Source organism: Rhinopithecus roxellana, chromosome 16 (assembly GCF_007565055.1).
Source record: "Rhinopithecus roxellana isolate Shanxi Qingling chromosome 16, ASM756505v1, whole genome shotgun sequence".
Lineage (NCBI taxonomy): Eukaryota > Metazoa > Chordata > Mammalia > Primates > Cercopithecidae > Rhinopithecus > Rhinopithecus roxellana.
The window spans coordinates 11,444,126-11,465,007 of NC_044564.1; the positions used below are offsets into that span (position 1 = coordinate 11,444,126).

At 57.0% G+C, this 20,882-nt stretch overlaps 1 protein-coding gene across 2 annotated transcripts in view; it reads right to left on the reverse strand.

The window, feature by feature from the left end:
* Window positions 1–20,882, reverse strand: part of COL5A1 (collagen type V alpha 1 chain) — a 209,079-nt gene that overhangs the window by 131,756 nt on the left and 56,441 nt on the right. For both annotated transcript variants that reach the window (XM_010372767.2, XM_010372766.2), the window contains exons 3-4: window positions 18,439–18,652; window positions 17,248–17,410 (exon numbers count right to left, since the gene is read on the reverse strand). In XM_010372767.2, coding sequence (XP_010371069.1) covers window positions 17,248–17,410; window positions 18,439–18,652 — 377 coding nt within the window. The remainder of the gene's footprint in view (window positions 1–17,247; window positions 17,411–18,438; window positions 18,653–20,882) is intronic.

Consider the following 20,882-nt stretch of genomic DNA (forward strand, 5'->3'; position numbering starts at 1 on the left):
CCAGATTCCCCCATTCCAGCTGCCATGGGCCCAAACCAGTCACATTTACAATCTCGCTTTGATATTTTTCATCCGTGAGTCACACAAAATGGGAAAACAAAATGCCCCCAAGCCAGTGAGGTCTAAATAATTTTTTCCATGGTTTTCACAGCACCTGTGAGAACGAGTTTCACACTATTAACGAGAGTGTTAGAGAAATATTTTCATGTCGTTGGAAATTACTTTCTGCTGTCCCCGCCATGTCCTCGCTCGGTGCCTCCTGTCCCAGTCCAATTCTCACCTGCAGCCACCAGCCCAAGATGCGTAGGGTCAAGTCTACTCACAACAGCTCTGGGTGGAGGCTGCAAAATGACACATCTGTGTCTCCATCATGGGGGCAGGACACGTGTGCAGAGAAGGGGCATGATCAGGTCACAGTCTCATGCACACCCACAGGGACTAAAGGGTCAGCTCAGCAAACGGGGAAAGGGGGGCCTCATCTCTAGACCAACGGACAAAATGGCAGCATCAATGGCAGGGGCTGGGGGGCAGGTCCACCTCCTCAAAGACTTGCTCTCTCCAAAGGGTGTGGGTCCACCTCCTCAAAGACTCGCCATCCAAAGGGTGGCGACCTCACAAAGGCCTGCACTTGTGGCTTGGGCAGTGCATACTTGAGCTGTTCCTTCCTTCTCCACATCTGGACTTTTGGAGCAGTGGGCCTGCAGACACTGTTTTATGACACACGGGGCATCGCTGAGCACAGGGGACATTCACTCGGTCCAGGCTCCCCAGACTTGACCCTTGGCAGGACTGCCCAGAGAAGAATGGCACAGGGAAGGCGTTGACCACAGGAGGCCGGGGCACTGGATCCCTCCCTTGTCATCTGTGAGGATGTCAGCATATGACTAATTATTCCAGGTCTCCATTTGTTGATAAAATAGGATAATAAGATCTACCTCACGAAGCAGAGGACTAAACGGGATTGCACCAGAACACTGTCCAGAGCAATCAGCATCCACCAGCACAGCCTCCACGGCCACCACCAGCACCAAAACCACAGAACCACCACGCTACTAGCATCACGACCACCACCAGCAGCACTACCAGCACCAAAACCATAGAACCAACACACTACTAACATCATTACGACCACCATCACCACCACCAGCATCACCATCACCTTCACCACTACCATCACCATCACCACCACCATCACCTCCATCACCACTTCTACCATCATCGCCATCACCACCACCACCACCATCACCTCCACCACCACCTTCACCATCATCACACCATCACAATCACCTCCATCATCACCTCCACCAGCATCACCACCACCACCTTCACCATCATCACACCATCACAATCACCTCCATCATCACCTCCACCAGCATCACCACCACCACCACCATCACCTCCACCACCACCTTCACCATCATCACACCATCACAATCACCTCCATCATCACCTCCACCAGCATCACCACCACCACCACCATCACCTCCACTACCACCTTCACCTCCACTACCATCTTCACCATCATCACCATCACCACCACCATCATCACCTCCACCACCTTCACCATCATCACACCATCACAATCACCTCCATCACCACCTCCACCAGCATCACCACCACTACCACCATCATCTCCACCACCATCAGCAGCATAACCACCATCACCTCCACCACCATCTTCACCAGCAACACCACCATCACCATGACACCACCAGTATCACCTCCACCACCACCTCCACCAGCATCACCACCACTACTACCATCACCTCCACCACCACCTTCACCAGAAACACTATTACCACCACCATCACCACCTTCACCACCATCACCTCCACCACCACCACCAGCATCACACCACCACAATCACCTTCATCACCACTATCACCTTCATCACCACATCCACAAGCATCACCACCACTATCACCATCACCTCCATCACCACCTTCACCAGCATCACATCACCAGCATCACCACCACCACCACCATCACCTCCATCACCACTTCTACCATCATCACCATCACCACCACCATCATCACCTCCACCACCACCTTCACCATCATCACACCATCACAATCACCTCCATCACCACCTCCACCAGCATCACCACCACCACCACCATCACCTCCACTACCACCTTCACCTCCACTACCATCTTCACCATCACCATCACCACCACCATCATCACCTCCACTACCTTCACCATCATCACATCATCACAATCACCTCCATCATCACCTCCACCAGCATCACCACCAGTACCACCATCACCTCCACCACCATCACCAGCATAACCACCATCACCTCCACCACCACCTTCACCAGCAACACCACCACTACCACCATCATCTCCATCACCATCACCAGCATAACCACCATGACCTCCACCACCACCTTCACCAGCAACACCACCATCATCATGACACCACCAGCATCACCTCCACCACCTCCACCAGCATCACCACCACTACCATCACCTCCACCACCACCTTCACCAAAATCACTATCACCACCACCATCACCTCCACCACTACCTTCACCAGCATCACCGCCTTCACCACCATCACCTCCACCACCACCACCAGCATCACACCACCACAATCACCTTTATCACCACTATCACCTTCATCACCACCTCCACAAGCATCACCACCACCATCACCTCCATCACTACCTTCACCAGCATCACATCACCAGCATCACCACCATCACCACCATTACCTCCTCCACGACCATCACCAGCATCACTTCCACCACCACCATCACCACCACCACCTTCACCACCACCTCCACAAGCATCACCACCACCACCATCACCTCCACCACCACCTTCACCAACATCCCCACCACCACCATCAACATCACTTCCACCACCACCTTCACCAGCATCACCACCATCACCATCATCACCTCCACCACCACCATCACCAGAATCACCACCACCACCTCCACCACCACCATCACCACCACCAGCATCACCTCTACAACTACCATAACCAGCATCACTACCACCACCACCAAACCATAGAACCACCACACTACCAGCATTACCACCACCACCATGACCATCACCTCCATCACCAGCATCATCACCACCAGCATCACCACCTCCACCAGGATCACCAACATCACCATCACCTCTACTACCACTATCACCATCATCGCTACAACTATCCCCTTCACTATCACCACCACCAGCATCACCTCCACCACCACCACCACCAAAACCATAGAACCACCACAGTACCAGATCATCACAACCACCACTACCTCCATCACCACCATCACCAGCATCACCATCAGCAGTATCCCCACCACCACTACCATTATCATCACCACCAACACCCTCATCATCACCATCATTACATTCACCACCACCATCACTACCTCTCCACAACCACCATCACCATCATCAGCATATCCACCGCCATCAACTTCACCATCACCTTCACCAGCACCATCATGACCACCATCATCATCACTACCATCATCATGACCATTACCACCACAGCACTGTTATCATCATCATCGTACTCACCATTAATATCACCACCATCAGCATCATTATTGCCGTCATCACTACCACCACCTCCTCTGCCACCACCACCACCATCAACAGTCCTGATCCCTGAGAAAGGCACACCAGCCTTTTCCGAATACTCCTCTGTAGCATGAAGGCCTGCAGAAAGGCAGCCAATTCTGATTGTTCATCCTTTTGTTCATTCAATCAGTATTTTTTGCATCTCTCTGATAAGTCTTAGGAACATAAAGACGAATAAATCTGTGTCTCTGACTCTAAATCTCAAGGGAGATGGCTTGGGTGGCAACAGACTTTGCCTGGGAGGTCAAGGAGAGGGGTCATGAGGGAGGTTGCTCAGAGCTGGGCCTGGAGGAGAAGGTGGCTGGTACAAGGTTCACATCCCTTCACTGGCCTCAGTCTGCCATGGTCTCATCCCCTCTCCTCTGGACAAGACCCCACACTCGGGCCACCCACCCACTCACCACTCCACCAACCTTCTCTGTCCCGGGTTCAGACCCCAGTTCTTTCTATTCAGCTTCCATTCAGCACAGTTTCCAGACCTGAGATCACTCTGCCTTCCGTCCCTAACGCCCCCTGTGACCGTGCATTCCTGTGGCCGCCGCACCACACTGATGTTCATTAATGGGGTTGACACCCACAAACCCCTAAATCTTTTTCATATAAAACACCTGCCACTTCTCCTGGCCCTGTGCTTGTACAATTGATTGTTCTGAAACCAAGGGCAGAAGCTCAGGTTTATCCTGATCAAATTTCATTTCCTCAGTTCCAGAGCATAGTCCCAGCTTGAAAGACCTTCTGAGTCTTCATTCTGTCAACCAATAGAGTAAGATGGCTTCACCTGTGATGGGGACAGTGACAGATGCGACTCCCGGGTGTCTCTGCAAATCTGCCATCATCAGGAGGACCCGCACTTCCCTGTGGAGCACACACAGCCCTGCTGTGGCTGCAGGCCGGGAGGGAGGAGTGCTCCGGGGTTACGTTAGGAGCCAGGCTGCTCCACACTCTCCCCGCCATCACACCCTGCGGTGAGTAAATGAGCCTGTGACCCAGGCTCCCTGACAGCATGAAGCCAGTGGGGTGGGGCCCAGACATCCTGCTCAGACATCCCGAGGCATGGCTCAGACTGCCTCTAGGGCAACACTCACTATTGGACATGAGAGAGGCAGGGTGAGGCCACGTGGCTAGCTCGCAGGAAAACCTGCACTTCTCAGCTCCAAAACATATTTCCAAACACACAGCCTCCCACGGGCATGGACGGCAGGCAGTCAGGGCTCTGGAGAGAGGCCGCGGGGCGTGGCGGGAATCATGCCTTGTTTGGAGAGTCCAGGGCTCCAGAAGTGCTGGGAGTCCCCGGCTGCAGCCTGGTCACCCACAGGTCCTTCTGGAGGATGGGCTTGCAGACACAGTCAGGATGGGTGTGGGCTGGGAGCACCTGGACAAAGGTGTCCAGGGGAGACCTGGTCCCCACGGTCAAGGAAACCCCAGCAGAGGACAGGGTGGGGCCATTTGAACAAAAAGCAGCAACTCAGGGCTGAACACGAGAAGCGCCAGGGTCTGGGGCCAGAGAGGGGCAGGAAAAATGAGGGCAAGAAGAAAGGGAAGCAGAAAAGAGGGGGCAGGATGGAGGAGGGCAGAAGGAAGGGGGAAGGACTGAGGGGGAACAGGAAGGAAGGGGGAGGGGAGGAGGGGAAACAGGAAGAAGTGAGGCAGAAAGAAGCGGGGACAGGAAGGGGTGTTAGGAAGGAGGGTGGACAAGAAGGAGGGGGCAGGAAGAAAGGGGGACAGGAAGGAGGAGGGAAGGGAGGAGGGGCAATAGGAAGGAGGGGGACAGGAAGGAGGGAGAATAAGAAGGAGGGGGAACAGGAAGGAGGAGGGAAGGAAGGAACGGGGACAGGAATAAGTAGAGACAGGAAGGAAGGAAGAAGGAAGGAGGGGGGACAGGAAGAAGGGGCAGGAAGGCGGGGGACAGGAAGGAGGGGGGACAGGAAGAAGGGGAAGGTACGAGGGGAACAGGAAGAAGAGAGTCAGGAAGGAGGGGGGAGGAAGGAAGAAGGGGGGACAGGAAGGAGGGGTGACAGGAAGGAGGGGTGACAGGAAGAAGGGAGGCAGGAAGGAGGGGGCAGAAAAGAGGGAGGAAGGAAGAAGGAGGACAGGAAGAAGGGGGCAGGAAGGGGGGACAGGAAGAAGAGGGGCAGGAAGGAGGGGGACAGGGAAGAGGAGGGACAGGAAGGAGAGAGAAGAAAGGAAGGGAGATAGGAAGAAGGGAAGGAGGAAGGAGGGGGAACAGGAAAGAGGGAGGAAGGAAGAAGGGGAACAGGAAGAAGGGGGCAGGAAGGAGGGGGATAGGAAGGAGGGGGCAGAAAGGAGGGGGAAGGAAGGAGGGGGACAGGAAAGAGGGGGAAGGAGCGGGAACAGGCAGGAGGGGGACAGGAAGGGGGCCAGGGTAAAGGGGGTTCACGTCCTGTCGGGCACTCACAGACAGGCCCAGGAGTCCAGGGCGGGTAAGACTCAGGCCCAGGGCCATCCACCTGCGGGGAGGGCCAGACACTGACTCTACGGGGCTGGAGAACGAGATGCTGTAAGGGGACACAGGAGATATGACTGAAGAGCGGGGACTTGGATCAGGAGATGCAAGAAGAGGCTATGAGAATAAGGAGACAGGACCCAGGCAGAAGTCTCCCGTCTGGGACCCCAAGCCCTGCCCCTCTTCATCTGAGTATGGGAACTCAACCCAGAAAGATCTAGGCCTGGGCTGAAGTCCTACCCTGCCTGTTCCCAGCTGTGTAACCTTAGGCAGGTGGTGTTACCTCTCTGGCTCCTCCATCTTAGAGCCTTGGGTTTTCTGAACAAGCGGTGGCCACTGCACCAGCCCCCAGTGCCCCATCCGCCTAGTGCTTGGGCCCATGGGGTGCAGTGTTAGAACAGAGCAGCCCTTCCCAACTGTTGGATTTTCAAACAGACCAGAGGGTGCTGGCAGAAAAGTGATTCTGAGACGGATTTTCCATGTGCTCTGCGATCAAGACTCACTCATTAGCACACCTGGCTGGCAAGACACAGGCCCACACCCCAGCCACATGGTCTACAGGACAGCACCCAGGCTCTGCAAGTGGGGTGTCACCAGCCTGGCCACATGGACTGTCTGCTCGGGTCTGAAGAAGAGCCAGGTGGCCTCCCCTAGACAGGAAATGGAGCCAACCCGGCCTCTAAGCTGACTCCACAGGCCCACAGGGGCTTCTTCGAGGCACCAAAGGGCCGACTGAGCAATTCATGCCCAGAGGCACACGGCCATGGAAGGCGGAGGCCAGCTGTGGGAGCTTCCTTCCTGGCCTCCCGTGTGGCTGCCCCACCAAGTGGTCCCCTCCCCCACCACTGAACCCAAAAAACGGGGCCCCTCTCCCACCACTGCACCCAAAAACGGAGACCCTCCCCCACCGTTGCACCCAAAAATGGGGCCCCTCCCCCACCACTGCACCCAACAAACAGGGCACCTTGATGGGGAGCAGGCTTGGGTCCTGGCTCCCCCACCTGCCCACTGAGCTTCACACTCCTTTCAGTGAGACAGGGTTAATGGCACTGATGGCGATGCCATGAAAATACCACACAATCGCCATAACCACAATCCTCATCATCGTAACAGCCACCGTCCCAGGTGCCAGCAGGAGAGCCTGCCAGCACACAGCGGCGCACCTGCCACCTCGCTGAGTGACCACAGGGCTGGCCGCACTGGCTTTGCCCCCTTTCATCCGCAACCACAAGCCTGACATCCCCACTTTCCAGCTGAAGAAACTGAGGTTCAGGCTGGCTTAAAACCGTGGGAAGGATGGATGGAGGGCTGGGGCTTGACTGTGGCTCCCTCAGATGCCCCTTGGCCATGGTGCTGAAGACGGACATCACATTCGTGGGCCCCCTCGCCCTTTGGCCACTTGATGGCAGCTCCTCCGCTCAGGTGGGCGGCTCCCCCAGTCACTGGGTCCTCCCACAGGGGACACCCTGCCCCTTTGCTTCCCCTCCACCGCAGCCCTGTGTGCCCTGGGCACCCCCCTCCAGAGACCCTCCAGCATCATGCGTCCCTTCCCAGAGCCCCTCGGTGCCGTCTTCTGGGAACTGTGGATCAGAACATCCACCATCAGCCCAGCAAGATATCCTTGGATAAGGCCGGCTCCCCAAGATGACATCATTCCTGTCTGGGCTGGGAGATGGGTCTGTGGCTCACATTTTCCATGGAACAAACCTGAAGCCCAAACTCGGGCCAGGCAGCAGGAGGGGCCAGACCCCACAGCACATGGGAAGAGGCAGGCCCTGCCCAGCTCTGTGGGGTCTCTAGACCCCTCCCTGTTGGGTGCCACACAGATCACCAGCAGGGTCACTGGCACCTGCCAGGCGGGTCACCAGCCACCTGTGGTAGGGAGGAGTCCAGGCGTCACTCACTCACTGTTCAGGCCTCCCAGACCAGAACTGCAAATGAAAATGTACCCCAATACCAAACTGCACCCCAATGCCAAACTACACACTGGTTCCAGTCAGCCAGGCAGCTACCTACTGCACCAGGGAGATGCCTGCAGGGCTTGGCCAACCGCCAAGTGGCCCACCTGCCCCTCCTCAGTCAGGCACAGCTCAGCAGCCCACCTCGAAGCCTGTGCGAGAGGCTCATATGCATGCCCAGAGGCTCACTTTTAAGCACATGTGCTCTGTGGGAATTTAAGAGAGAAAAACCCCTTTTCCATGCTGGTGTAGGGAAGTGGCTGACTGATGGCCCCAAGGGACGCGTCCAGGTCGGAACTCCCTGAAACTAGATCCACAGGTGACCTTGTCCAGAAATAAGATCATTGCAGATGGAATGAAGGATCTGGAAATGAGAACATCCTAGATTAGGGTGGGCCCTAAATCCAGCAAGTATCCTTGTGGGCCACACAGAGGAGAGACACAGGGGGAAAAGAGAGGCCGTGTGAAGATGGAGGCAGAGGCTGGGGCAACGCGGCCACAAGCCAAGGAGTGTCTGGAGCCACCTGGGGCTGGAAGTGGCAGGCAGGGCCCCCCGCTAGAGCCTTCAGAGGGAGCACAGCCTTGACCACACCTCGATCTTGGAATTCTGGCCTCAGAGCTGGGAGAGGATAAATCTCTGCTGTTTTGCCACCAGGCTGTGACAATTGCTTGCAGCAGTCCCAGGAGATCATGCAGAGTGCAATGTCCCTGTCCTTTCCAGGAGCAAGAGGAGGTCTCCGCAAAGTGGGCAGAGCTGAAGACGTGACAAGGGGCCTCTGCCCTTCACCCTCTAGTGTTCCACTGCCAGGGGCTGCCTCATCACTGCCAGGGTGGGGTCTGGGCTGCCACACAGGTAGCCTGAGACAGTGGAGGTGGCTCCTACAGAAAGTACCAGTGGATGCTAAGGAGACAGCAGGGCTGGGTAGATGCGGGTCTTGGACCGAGGACCTAGACGGGTGACAGTGCCCTGTGTCAGTGCAGGTGCACCAGAGCCCGCCAGGGAGTCGCAGTGAGCTGCAATGGCAGGCGCACTGGGCAGGCAGCAGCAGGGGCTTGGGCCAGGACTCGGGAGGGGCAGGCATACACTGCCCCCGAGAAGCCCTGGCAGAGGGACGCTTGGCCCATCTACGCTGCCTGGCCAGTGAGGATGGAGGCGCAGAGACGACACAGCAGGGTGCCTGGGGCTGCCCGAGGTGGTGGAGTGCCCTGCCCCACCCAGGTACACACATCACATCCATCTCATGTCCCAAGTCAGAGTTGGCCCAGCCAGCCCTGCAAATGTGCCCCTCTGGGCGGCTTCCAAGGCGGGGAAAGCCCTCCCTTCCCGGACACCTCCCCACTCCTCTCACAGGGGAACACGGCTCATCAAGTGGAGGCTAAGCGGCAGGGCCCAGGAAAGTTCCGGCGAGGTAGGCTTTCCCAGCCCCGCAGCCCTTCCCCCACCAGGAGGAAAGGTCCTCACAGAGTCCCCTCGTGTCCCAGGAGCCGCCAGCTGCACACAGCTCAGCGCCCAGTCTCGCCCGCCTGCGAGCCGGGAAGTCTGCTCACCTTCGCGGCTGCGCTTCCCTCCCCAGGGGCTTCCCCGGCTGCCCAGTGATGGGCTGCGGGCTCCGGAGCCGCCCTAGACCCAAGCCTGAGTCCTACCTGCTGCATCCTACAGGCAGCCCAGGGAGCCATCAGCAAGCCAGTGAGCAGTAGGGTAGTTCTGGAAGGGTCCAGAGGCTCCAAGGGCCCCGGTCTGGGAAGTTACAGCAAACGTGGACCTGGGCTTCTAACAAAGCCCTTGCTCTCCCCTTCGAGGCCCTGACACTGAAGGGCCTGATGCCCTGGGGGACATTCCCACTCACAGCAATCCCAGGGTACCTCCGTGCACGGCTGAGAAAGGCCCCCTCAGCACAGGCCCCACTCCTGCCCCGGGAGAGCGAAATTCCAGAAAGAACATGTCAGTGGAAAAGCCAGGCCCCTGGAAAAAGGGAATCAGGGATTAGGTAAACCGCTTGGTGTTTTTCAAAGGCTGACAGACGGAGGACCGTTCGAGCTTGGAGCCGACGCCATCACTTTCCCGCCAGCACCCAGGGGTTCCGCAGGGAGAGCTGGAGTTTATAGTCCGTTTGGCCTTGTTGCCCCTTGAAACCTTCAACAGCTTAAAAGCACATTTGGCTCCTGGCCCAGAACTCGCTGGCCGGCCGTCCCCCAGCGCAGTTCTCATCCCCTCCACGGCAGCTCCTGGTCATAGCTCACCAGGGGAGGGGCCTTTCACGGCAGACCTCAAGGCAGAGGCACCCCAGGCCCCCTCTTAGTCCCACCTCCCAGCCTCCCCGACGTGGATCACTTGGCCCGCTCAGGTCCCACAGATGAGGTGAGACTCTAGAGGGGTGCATGGAACCCTCCAGATCAACAGTCAGGCAGCCCCGTGCTGCCCATCCCAGGCTGGGGAAGGTGCTGGGACAGGGGCTTGGCGGGTCCAGGTCACCTGTCACACACAGGAGAGACACTTTTGGGCCCTCTGCCCTTGCTAACAGCTTACGCTGGCTCTTCCTGGAAGGTTCCAGGGTTTCACAGACTCCACAGGCCAGGGGACTCCAGGGTCCTCAGGGCCTGTGCAGGGAGGGCTATGAGAACAGAACGCCAGGCAGGGGCCCACAGTGCTGTCAGGCCAGCCTGAGTCCAGTCTCCTGCTAGGGCGAGTGCTCCGGGACGCTTCCTGCTGGTGCCTGCACCTGCCATCACAGCAGACCCTCAGCAAGGTGTGGGTTCGCAGGCCCCTGTCCTCCTCCCCCGGCAGCGTCCCCCTGTGGAGCTGGCAGGAGAACCCCTTGGCATAGGCTCTGTCTCCTAGGATGGGGTGGGATGGCCAAGGATGGGGTTGGGGAGCAATGCCCTGAGTCCTCCTCCCATACCAGTGCTGGCCCCAGGGCACTTATACATCCAGAAAGGACAAGACTTGGGATGAGAACTTCCCAGGACAACATCCCTGGGATCCCTTCCAGGCTGGGGATGGTCATGTCATGTTTTCTGAGGTCCCAATCTGCTGTCATTTTGCTGAGTGACCTTAGGCAAGTGACTCAACCTCCCTGGTGCTGGCTTCCCAAGCTGTGAAGTGGCAGCAAGACTCTCTTCTTCTGTGGCACAGTGGGGGTGGGCCCTGACTGCTCTCCCATCCACCTTCTCCTTGCCTGTGAAGGTAACTCACCCATCCCCACCTTCTGCAGGATGCCCCACGCTCTCCCTGGCCACTGAGGCCACGTTTCCGAAAACACAAAGCTCGTTCCTGACTATGCCCTGGATCAAAAGACTTTCCTGTATTTGTGGGGGGAGGGGACAGCCCCTCTGCCTCCCACTTCCTGCACAGTGGTCCTGGGCCTGCCCAGCATCTCTGGAAACCTGGGGGTTGGGGAGCAATGCCCTGAGTCCTCCTCCCACACCAGTGCTGGCCCCAGGGCACTGGCACATCCAGAAGGGACAAGACTTGGGATGAGAACTACACAGGACGATGTCCCAGGCACCCCCTGCATACTCACCCTGGGAACAGGCAGCATGAGAGGAGCTTGGCCATCCCACCCCATCCTAGGAGACAGAGCCCATGCCAGGGGGGTCTCCTGCCAGCTCCACAGGGGGACGCTGCTGGGGGAGGAGGACAGGGGCCTGCGAATCCACACCTTGCTGAGGGTCTGCTGTGATGGCAGGTGCATGCACCAGCAGGAGGCGCCCTGGAGCACTCGCCCTAGCTGGGGCTGGCGGGATCCTAAGCCAGTTCTTTCCCCATGGGCTTCTCAGTGGCTCCATCCTCCTGAGGGCTCAGGGGTCTCATCTTTACAGCAGGACTCACAGCATCTAATTCATAAGGGGAGTCCAGAAAAGCTGAGAAAAGAGACAGCTCAGGACAGTGCCACTGTGGACGGCGGGCCACCTCTGGCCCATTGTCACTGGCAGATGACCACTGACAATGAGCCAGAGAGCAGCTCTCACTGCCGAAGACCCAGGACAAGGTGGCTCTCTGCGGCCCTTGGAGGTACTCGCATCTAACACAGATTTGATCTCACCAACCCGAAATTCAACAGCGTTGGCCCTATTGCCCCATTTTACAGATGAGGACACGGGGCTCCAAGTCACCAGCAGGGAAGGAAGTCCAAGGCTGGGGGGACCTGCCAGCAGCACGCCCTCCATGCCCATCACTTCCTTCATGCATGGCTCTGTGAGGGACGGCAGTGTCCCACTTCCCCTGCATGGCAAGGCTGCCCGGCTAGAACCAGACACAGGGACTGGGAGGCAGTGAGGGGCTGGTCTACAGGCGTAGGGGTCTGCTGACATGGCCAAGGCCACACACTCAGGCCCCACGTCTATACCCAGGGAGGTGGCGGGCACAGCACCAGCCGTTAGCACTGGCCTTGCACTGCGGGAGACACATGTGTCTTGGCCCTGAGAGTCTCTGTCTACCCTTTTCCTCAAGGGTGCATCACTTTGGACAAAGGGGGCCTCTGTGGAGCCACACACACCCCAGGAAAAACCCCAGTCCCTGTTTAAATGAACTCTCTTAGAGTTCGGTAAATCCCTGTTTGGTACCAATCTAAGCACAGAACAGATTGGCTTTGAAAGAGTGAAAGTCGTCCTTCCAGGGGAAGATTGGGGCTGCTGGAGGAATATGTCTCAACAGTGCCAGCCCCTCGTTTTTAGAGCCTTCTAGAGCAGCCAAGCGGCTGAGATGGGAGGTGTTGTTACGTGGAGCCCGCTGGAAAGCAGAGATAAATCACTTTTACTTCAAAACAGATAGAAATTCTCTTCCACATGCAATGAGACAAAAGGTGGCTGGGACTCTGAGGCCAACTCACCGAACTTCCTCCTCACGCTGTTAAAGAAAAAGAAAAAGGAAAAGATGCTTGGGGCAGTTGAAGGCATCGCTGATCCTGCTGGACTTCATTAAGAGAGACAGGTCCAATTTTCCAACGTGAGCACAGCTAACAGCCAGGAAACTCTGGGGCTAGGAAAACACCTCCTCCAGACCATTAAAAACTTGCGGTCAATAAAAACCTCTCGTTCCTGGCAGCCACTCTGGCTCCAATCGAATTCCACGACAGGAAAAAATGGCTCACCAGAAACACAGGATTCGGAACCTATCTGTGACCTACTGTTTCGACCAGAAGCCTGCCAGGCACCAGCTGCAGCGTGAGACCTGCACCGTTCCCTGGAAGAACAAGTCGGGGTAGGAAAACAGCCTTCTACATTCAAGAGGCATTTCCTTTTGAAAACTGCACATTACTTTCATTCTTTGGTAATAAAGTAGGTAAACTATGGCATGTTTGCTGTCGGCCACTCATAGGCATTTTTCCTGGATTAATTCTCACGGTGCCTCACATATACACACACACACACAAAAATGCGGTGGATACTATTATTGTCATTTTACAGATGTGGAAACTGAGTCTCAGAGCAGTTAGACAACTCACCCGAGATCTCACCACTGGGAAACAGATCTCACCACTGGGAAACAGTGGAGCCCTGAACACGGATTTCTAGCGCTTTCCTGTGGTAAGGGACTCTTCACAGACGTCTGCTTTTGGGAAAACAGCCTTTCCTGCTCAGTTAGAATATCAACGAAGCACTATTTGTTTTAGGATCCTAATTTTTTAAAGATAAAATAAAGCTTTTTCCTGAATCTTTACAGCAGAACACACTAGAAATTACAAAGATTTGACACAGCACAAAAAAGCGACTGCATGACAAACATTAAAACCCCGGGGCCGGGCGTGGTGGCTCAGGCCTGTAATCCCAGCACTTTGGGGGCCGAATGTGGTGGCTCAGGCCTGTAATCCCAGCACTTTGGGAGGCTGGGCACAGTGGCTCACGCCTGCAATCCCAGCACTTTGGGGGCCGAGTGTGGTGGCTCAGGCCTGTAATCCCAGCACTTTGGGAGGCTGGGCACGGTGGCTCATGCCTGCAATCCCAGCACTTTGGGGGCCGAGTGTGGTGGCTCAGGCCTGTAATCCCAGCACTTTGGGAGGCTGGGCACGGTGGCTCATGCCTGCAATCCCAGCACTTTGGGGGCCGAGTGTGGTGGCTCAGGCCTGTAATCCCAGCACTTTGGGAGGCTGGGCACGGTGGCTCACGCCTGCAATCCCAGCACTTTGGGGGCCGAGTGTGGTGGCTTAGGCCTGTAATCCCAGCACTTTGGGAGGCTGGGCACAGTGGCTCACGCCTGCAATCCCAGCACTTTGGGGGCCGAGTGTGGTGGCTCAGGCCTGTAATCCCAGCACTTTGGGAGGCTGGGCACAGTGGCTCATGCCTGCAATCCCAGCACTTTGGGGGCCAAGCACGGTGGCTCAGACCTGTAATCTCAGCACTTTGGGAGGCTGGGCATGGTGGCTCATGCCTGCAATCCCAGCACTTTGGGGGCCGAGTGTGGTGGCTCAGGCCTGTAATCCCAGCACTTTGGGAGGCCGGGCACGGTGGCTCACGCCTGCAATCCCAGCACTTTGGGGGCCGAGTGTGGTGGCTCAGGCCTGTAATCCCAGCACTTTGGGGACCAGGTGCGGTGGCTCACGCCTGCAATCCCAGCACTTTGGGGGCCGAGTGCGGTGGCTCAGGCCTGTAATCCCAGCACTTTGGGGGCCAGGTGCAGCGGCTCACGCCTGCAATCCCAGCACTATGGGGGCCGGGCGCAGTGGCTCACACCTGCAATCCCAGCACTTTGGGAGGCTGAGGGGGGCGGATCACAAGGAGATCGAGACCATCCTGGCTAACACGATGAAACCCGTCTCTACTGAAAAACCAAACAATCAGCCAGGCGTGGTGGTGGGCACCGGGAGTCCCAGCTACTTGGGAGTCTGAGGCAGGAGAATGGCGTGAACCCGGGAGATGGAGCTTGCAGTGAGCCGAGATCACGCCACTGCATTCCAGCCTGGGCGACAGAACGAGACTCTGTCTCAAAAAAAAAAAAAAAAGAAAACAACAACAACAACAAAAATAACCCAAGGCAGGGCCTCAACCCACAGAACAACAGGCAGCGGTGGGGGCGGGTCTGGCAGGTGCCCAGGCCAAGCCCAGAACCTCCCCTGCAGCTCTGCAGGTAGCCTTACTGTGACCCATGTTTGACAAATGAGTCTTAAAACTCATCAATGTTCACCTGTTTTGCCTAGATCCTCCCACCAACAAAAGGCAAAACCAGTACTCGATCCCAGCCCGTGTGACCCCAAGGCAGCTTTTAACCCCAGCTCCCCGGAATAGCCCAGAAGCTGCCTCCTGCCTGGCTGAGGACGGCTCCTGCGCCCGCAGTTCCTTCCAGGCATCTAGGCAGGTCTGGTCAGAAGTGTGCCCGGAAGGTGTGTCTCAATAACTTGCAAAATCTGGCTGTGCCAGCAGGACCCAAGCACCCGCCCTACTCTATGAAAGCCTCAGGCTACAGCTTCCTGGAACCTGACGCAGAGCCAGCTGCAGGTTCAGCAGAATCTCCACCACCTTCACACCTACTCCCGGCTTCTTCTAACAGGCCCATCTCGTTCCGCAGAAGGTGGCTGCTCTGATCATTCTTCTGCTGTCTGCACTGGGTTGTGGGGCTCTGTCCTGCCTTTCTGCTTGCCTTGACCCTGGATTAATATCCAGAACAACTGCATTTGACATTAAGCCAGGGCTTCCTGTAAGGGAGGCAGTGTGCTGGTGTGTCACTGCATTCGACCTCATGGAACCTTTGCCACAGCTCATGAAGCAGCCACATCTGTGATCCCGTTTTACAGATGGAAACGCTAAGACAGAGAAATAGCAGAGCAGCGTGCCCGAGGCCCAAACCCAACACTCGACAGAGCTGGGAGTCCAGCCCAGGTGGGCCTGCCCCGAGGCCAGCACTCTGCGGAATGTCCAGCTCACAGTCATACTACGCGGTCCCCAGTATGATTTTCTAGAAAGGCGAGACTTTCAGAACTGCTCTCTTCTCACACGCTCAAAGCCCCAAGGCCAGTTCAACTGTGCCCGTCCCCACGAGCAGACATCACTACCTTTAACACAGAAAAGAACTCAGTACGTGTGATGTCTCCTTAGCGTGCCCTTGGCACAGCACCAAGATTGAGTCAACACGGTGTCTGCTTTGGTGACCCTGAGTCACCGAGAAGAAACGTGGGCCTGGGGACCCCACCTCAGCCATGAAACAGGGGCAGCTGGATGAAGAACCGATGTGTAGACACAGCCAGGAGCTCACGCCAGCGCTTGGGGATTTAGGGAGGAGACACTGCCCTATGGTGTCCCATCTCTGCAGCCCTGGAGGAGGAAATCCCAGAGCCAGGATGGCCCTTGGGGACCATGTAAGCCAGTGGCTTTCGAACAGGTTTTAGCCACAGAGCCCTGAGTGCAAACCAAATGTTCTCCAAAACCCAACTTATATCAACCAAAAAAGCAGCCCAGTGGAGGAGTCCTGGCTGCCACTTAACCCAAGCTGCAGGGACAACGGTCACTGCAGTGCCCTTGGGAAGTGCAGAGTCCAGGACCCTGTGCAGGTTGTCGCCCCAGCACCCCAGGAGGCAGGGCCCAGGCTCCCGGTGACTCCAAGGCCCCCACCCGGGGCAGCTGGGGATCACTGGTCACTTGCAGGGGCTCTCAACCTGTTTCTTGGCAGTGGAACAGAGCATGCTTATGCAGAACCCCAAACTATGAAGGGCTCCATGGGCTGAAGGGAGGGTCCCAGAGCCCACCCAGCTCAGGCCCCCACTCCCAAGCCTCTGAGGCATTCCCCAGGAAATCAAGGCCCCTGGCTGGACACAGCTAGACTCTGGAGTGAGGCCAGCCTGAGTTGGGTCGGCACAGGTCTTCCTGGTGCATCCACACAGTGGCCCAGCTCTGCCCTTCAAGCTCACCCAGAGGACGGCTCCCCCTGTCCCAGGATGACTCCGGATACAGAAGGCAGAAGTCTGCATGTTTCCAGGAGCCTCAGCATGAGGCTGGACAAATCCCCTGTCCTTTCCAAGCCAGCACTCAGGAGACTCACATACTGGGCCCTTGGGACAAGGGCGGCCACTGCCATCCCCACACGGCCTACAGGCGACAGCAGCTCTGGCCCCTCCATTTCCGAAAGCCACAAACATCCCTTAGGACAGCAGCAGAGACTCCTGACCAACAGAGACTGTGACCACAGTGGACCACCAGCTGGTCCCTGCCCGAGAAGCCCTCTCCAACAGCAGTCACAGTGGCTCCATAGGAGGAGTGCCCTGGGTGGGCACGGGGAGTGGTCTGCTCTCCTGCTCACCTCAAACACCTCCTCATCCAGGATCCGGGTGCCAAACACGATGATGCCATTGACGTCTATCATGGGGTGGTCACTGCGGTCGAGGAATTTGGTGGTCTTCTTTTTACAGTCAAGCACCAAGGTGACATTTTTCTTGTGGACGCTGAGAGCAATTCTGTGCCACCTGCAGAGAAACAGATGGTGAAGACAGGGCTTGGATCACAGACGCCAGCTCAAGCGATTTTGTGGCAAATTCCTCGAGACACAGGAAGAAGGCCCACTTCCTGCACGAACGTGGTGGGGTGGAGCGGATCAAGGCCCAGCCTCTGGAATCGGACAACTTAGGGCAACCCCACGTGCCATGAGATCTACTCATTCCCCAGAATCCTTGTCCCTCAAACAAGGACAGCTATCTGAACCCTGGAAGCCCATCCGGGAGCCCAAATGAAAGGGGAAAGGGGGAGCGTGCAGCGCTTAGCACAGGCTTGGGAGCCGGGAGCAGGGTCCCTGCAGCATAGTCACAGCCGTCAGGAGAAGGGCAGGGCGGTGGTTGTTGCATTTTGCTGTGTGCATGAGAGCACTCATCATGTGCCCTCTGAACCCCAATGGCAAACCGCAGGCAGCCAGAGAAGACTGGGTATGGACGGGAAATGGAATGAGTGGATCTGTCCGAAAGTCTTAGCGAAGAATTCAGATATCATGTATTGAAGGCCTTCCAAGATTGTCAGGCATGACCTCACACGTGCTGACCACGAAAGAGGCGACTGACAACCCCGGTGCTGAGGTCCGCACCCAACAGAGCGCCCTGGCACGACCCGCCTTTCCTCATGCTCACTCCCACTCCTAACACATCTGTGTCCTTGAAGGATACCTTAAATCTTTCCTGGAAAAGGTTGGGTATAACCTCACAATTTCCTGTGTCTCTTCTGACACAAACAGTCTGGAATTTCATGTGCTTTAGTGCACTTTACAAAGGGGCAATGGAGGGCCAGGAAGGAGAAGTGACTCCACAAAGCCACAGAGGATGAATCAAGACCATAACCCAGGTTTTAGGACTCCAAGCCCAGCGCCCTCTCCTCTGCTGTGGCGTCTGTGGGAGTCTCAGTACCGGCTGCTGCACGTCCTCTACTGTGCCCCACATCTGGTCAGTGGTATGAGCTGACCTGATTCCCACTCCAGCAGGAGGACAGTTGCCCAGAAGTGCCCACTTACTTGCCATCTGACAGGTTGATGCCCCGGAAGAGGGGGTAGTCTTCTGGGCCAGGCTTCCCCGTGTGGTCCTCATAGAGGAAGACGGGAGAGCGGCCCAGCTCCAGCCCAATCTGCTGGATACCCTGCTCATTGTAGATGGAGACCAGGAAGGCCTGGCTGCCTTTCTTGGCTTTCACAGTTGTTAGGATGGAGAAGTCCTCGGGAAATGCAGACGCTGGAACAGAGCACAGAGATGAGAAGGCAGTCGGGGAGCCCCCCCAACCACGCCCAGCCATGGCTCTCTGCAAACAAGCCAGCCCGGGGCCCTGGGAAGCTGTGCTGCCCATGGTAGGGCACTGTCATCTGATGCACATCTGCCCCTTGATCAAACTGCTCCTGCAGCCCTTCCCTGCTCCCACTTGGTCAATCCTGCCCCCTTCAAGACTCAGTGCAAATGCAAACTCCTCCATGAAACACGACCAGTCCTTCCAGCTGGGAGCCCTCAACACCCTGTCCTCAGCTCCTACGCCTCCACACATCTGTGTGTCGACCCTCAGGAGAACCTCCTGGGCTGTGAGCTGCCTCCGGGCGGAGGCTGCTTCTCAGGCATCTTTGTACACTCCATGGGGTCTCACCACTCAGCCTGCAAGGAAGGGAGGGAGGGAGACGGAAGGAGGAAGCAGAGAGAGGAAGGGAGAAGGGAAGCACCAGCCTCAGACTGCCACTAGAATTGCACTTTGTGACCTTCCTGGTTGATATGCAAAACAGAGAAAAAGTGGAAATTAACCAAAAGAATTGAATCCAAATTTAAAATTAGAAAAAAAAAAAAATATCCTTAGTATGTGAACAGGAGAAATTACCTCTTACAACACCTGCCAGAAGCAATCTGAGATCATTAAAAGGCAGACCCAGGCTGGCCCGGCCACGAGCACCTAAGCCCACCCCACATGTCTGCCCCTCATCCATGGGCATGACCGGGAGCCCTGGCCCCTCCTGTCCATCGATCCTGGTGGCGAAGGTGGCGATGCTCTCACCCTGGACTACCTGCAGTTCTGCCAAAAGCCTGGGGATGAGGGAGGGCCTGTGGCTAACTGATGCCGCTGGGCCAGCCAAAAGTGCTGGGCCTAAGGCTGTGGGCTCCTCAGAACCAGCCAGAAGGAGCACCCCAGCAGAGTGTCACAGGGACGTGCCAGGGAAGGGGCCCAGGACCTGCTGCTGGAGCGGCCCCACAAGCAGCACCGCTACGGAGGGCTGGGATCTGGTGAGGGGACTTGAGCCATCAGGAATCCATTATCAGACCCACCCCTTCTTTAGAAGTGCGGACAAAGGTTAACCAGGTGGGCCAGAGGCCCCTGACCCCATGGGGCGGCAGAGTCTGGATCTGCGGCAGCAGTGCCTGCACGGCGGCTATCCGTGAGCACCCTCTGCTGGCAAAATCGTGGCAAGGCAGGCAGCAGCCTCACCGCCTCTGCCCCTGGCCACTCCAGCACACCTACAGGGGCCACACTGTGGAGAAGGGGACGCTGAAGACACCTCGTCCCACAGCATCCTGAGGCTTCCCAGCGGGAGGAGAATGCCGCCTGTCGCAGCCTCTGCGTCCTCTGTAAGGTGCTGCAGGGAGATCTCCCAAGGGTCCGGGCAGACCCTCCAAGCCCCCACAGGCCAACCCAGAGCCTGTGTAAGCGCTGGAAGCTGCCACAGCAGCAGGCTCATCCTGCGGGTCACGAATCTCTCACTAAGGCGCTGACAGGGAACGGCAGGGAACAGCTGTGGGCAGGCACCCTGTGTTGGCCAGCTCCAAGTCATGACTCAACTGTTCCCACAGGAGACTGGGCCCCGGGTGGGCCTGGCCAAGGCCCCTGCCCCCAAAGCTGGGGACAGCCCCAGGTGGGGGTGACGACAGTCAGTGTGGCCATCTGGGAAAGGCAGGTTTCACAGAAGAACTGGCTCAGGACTCCCACGTCTAGACACAAGCCATCAGCTTTGTTTTTTGTTTTTTATGGGGGCTTTTTGAAATAGAGTCTCATTCTGTCGCCCAGGTTGGAGTGCAGTGGTGAGATCTCAGCTCACTGCAACCTCCACTTCCAAGGTTCAAGCAGTTCTCCTGCCTCAGCCTCCCAAGTAGTTGGGACTACAGGTCCATGCCACTACGTCTGGTTAATTTTTGTATTTTTGGTAAAGATGAGGTTTCACCATGTTGATCAGGATGGTATCGAACTCCTGACCTCAGGTGATCCGCCCACCTCGGCCTCCCAAAGTGCTGGGATTATGGCTTTGCATCATCCCTCCACATGTGGGCATGTGGGCACGGGACCCTGGAGATGATGGCCTTAGCTGGTTCCACCTATGTCGAGGGAGTGGGACCTGCCATGCCCACCCACCATGGGGGCCCCAGATGGCAAGGCTTCCAGCAGGACCACGGTGGCATGGGGCACTGAGGGCCAGGTGGGATCTCACCTGAAGCA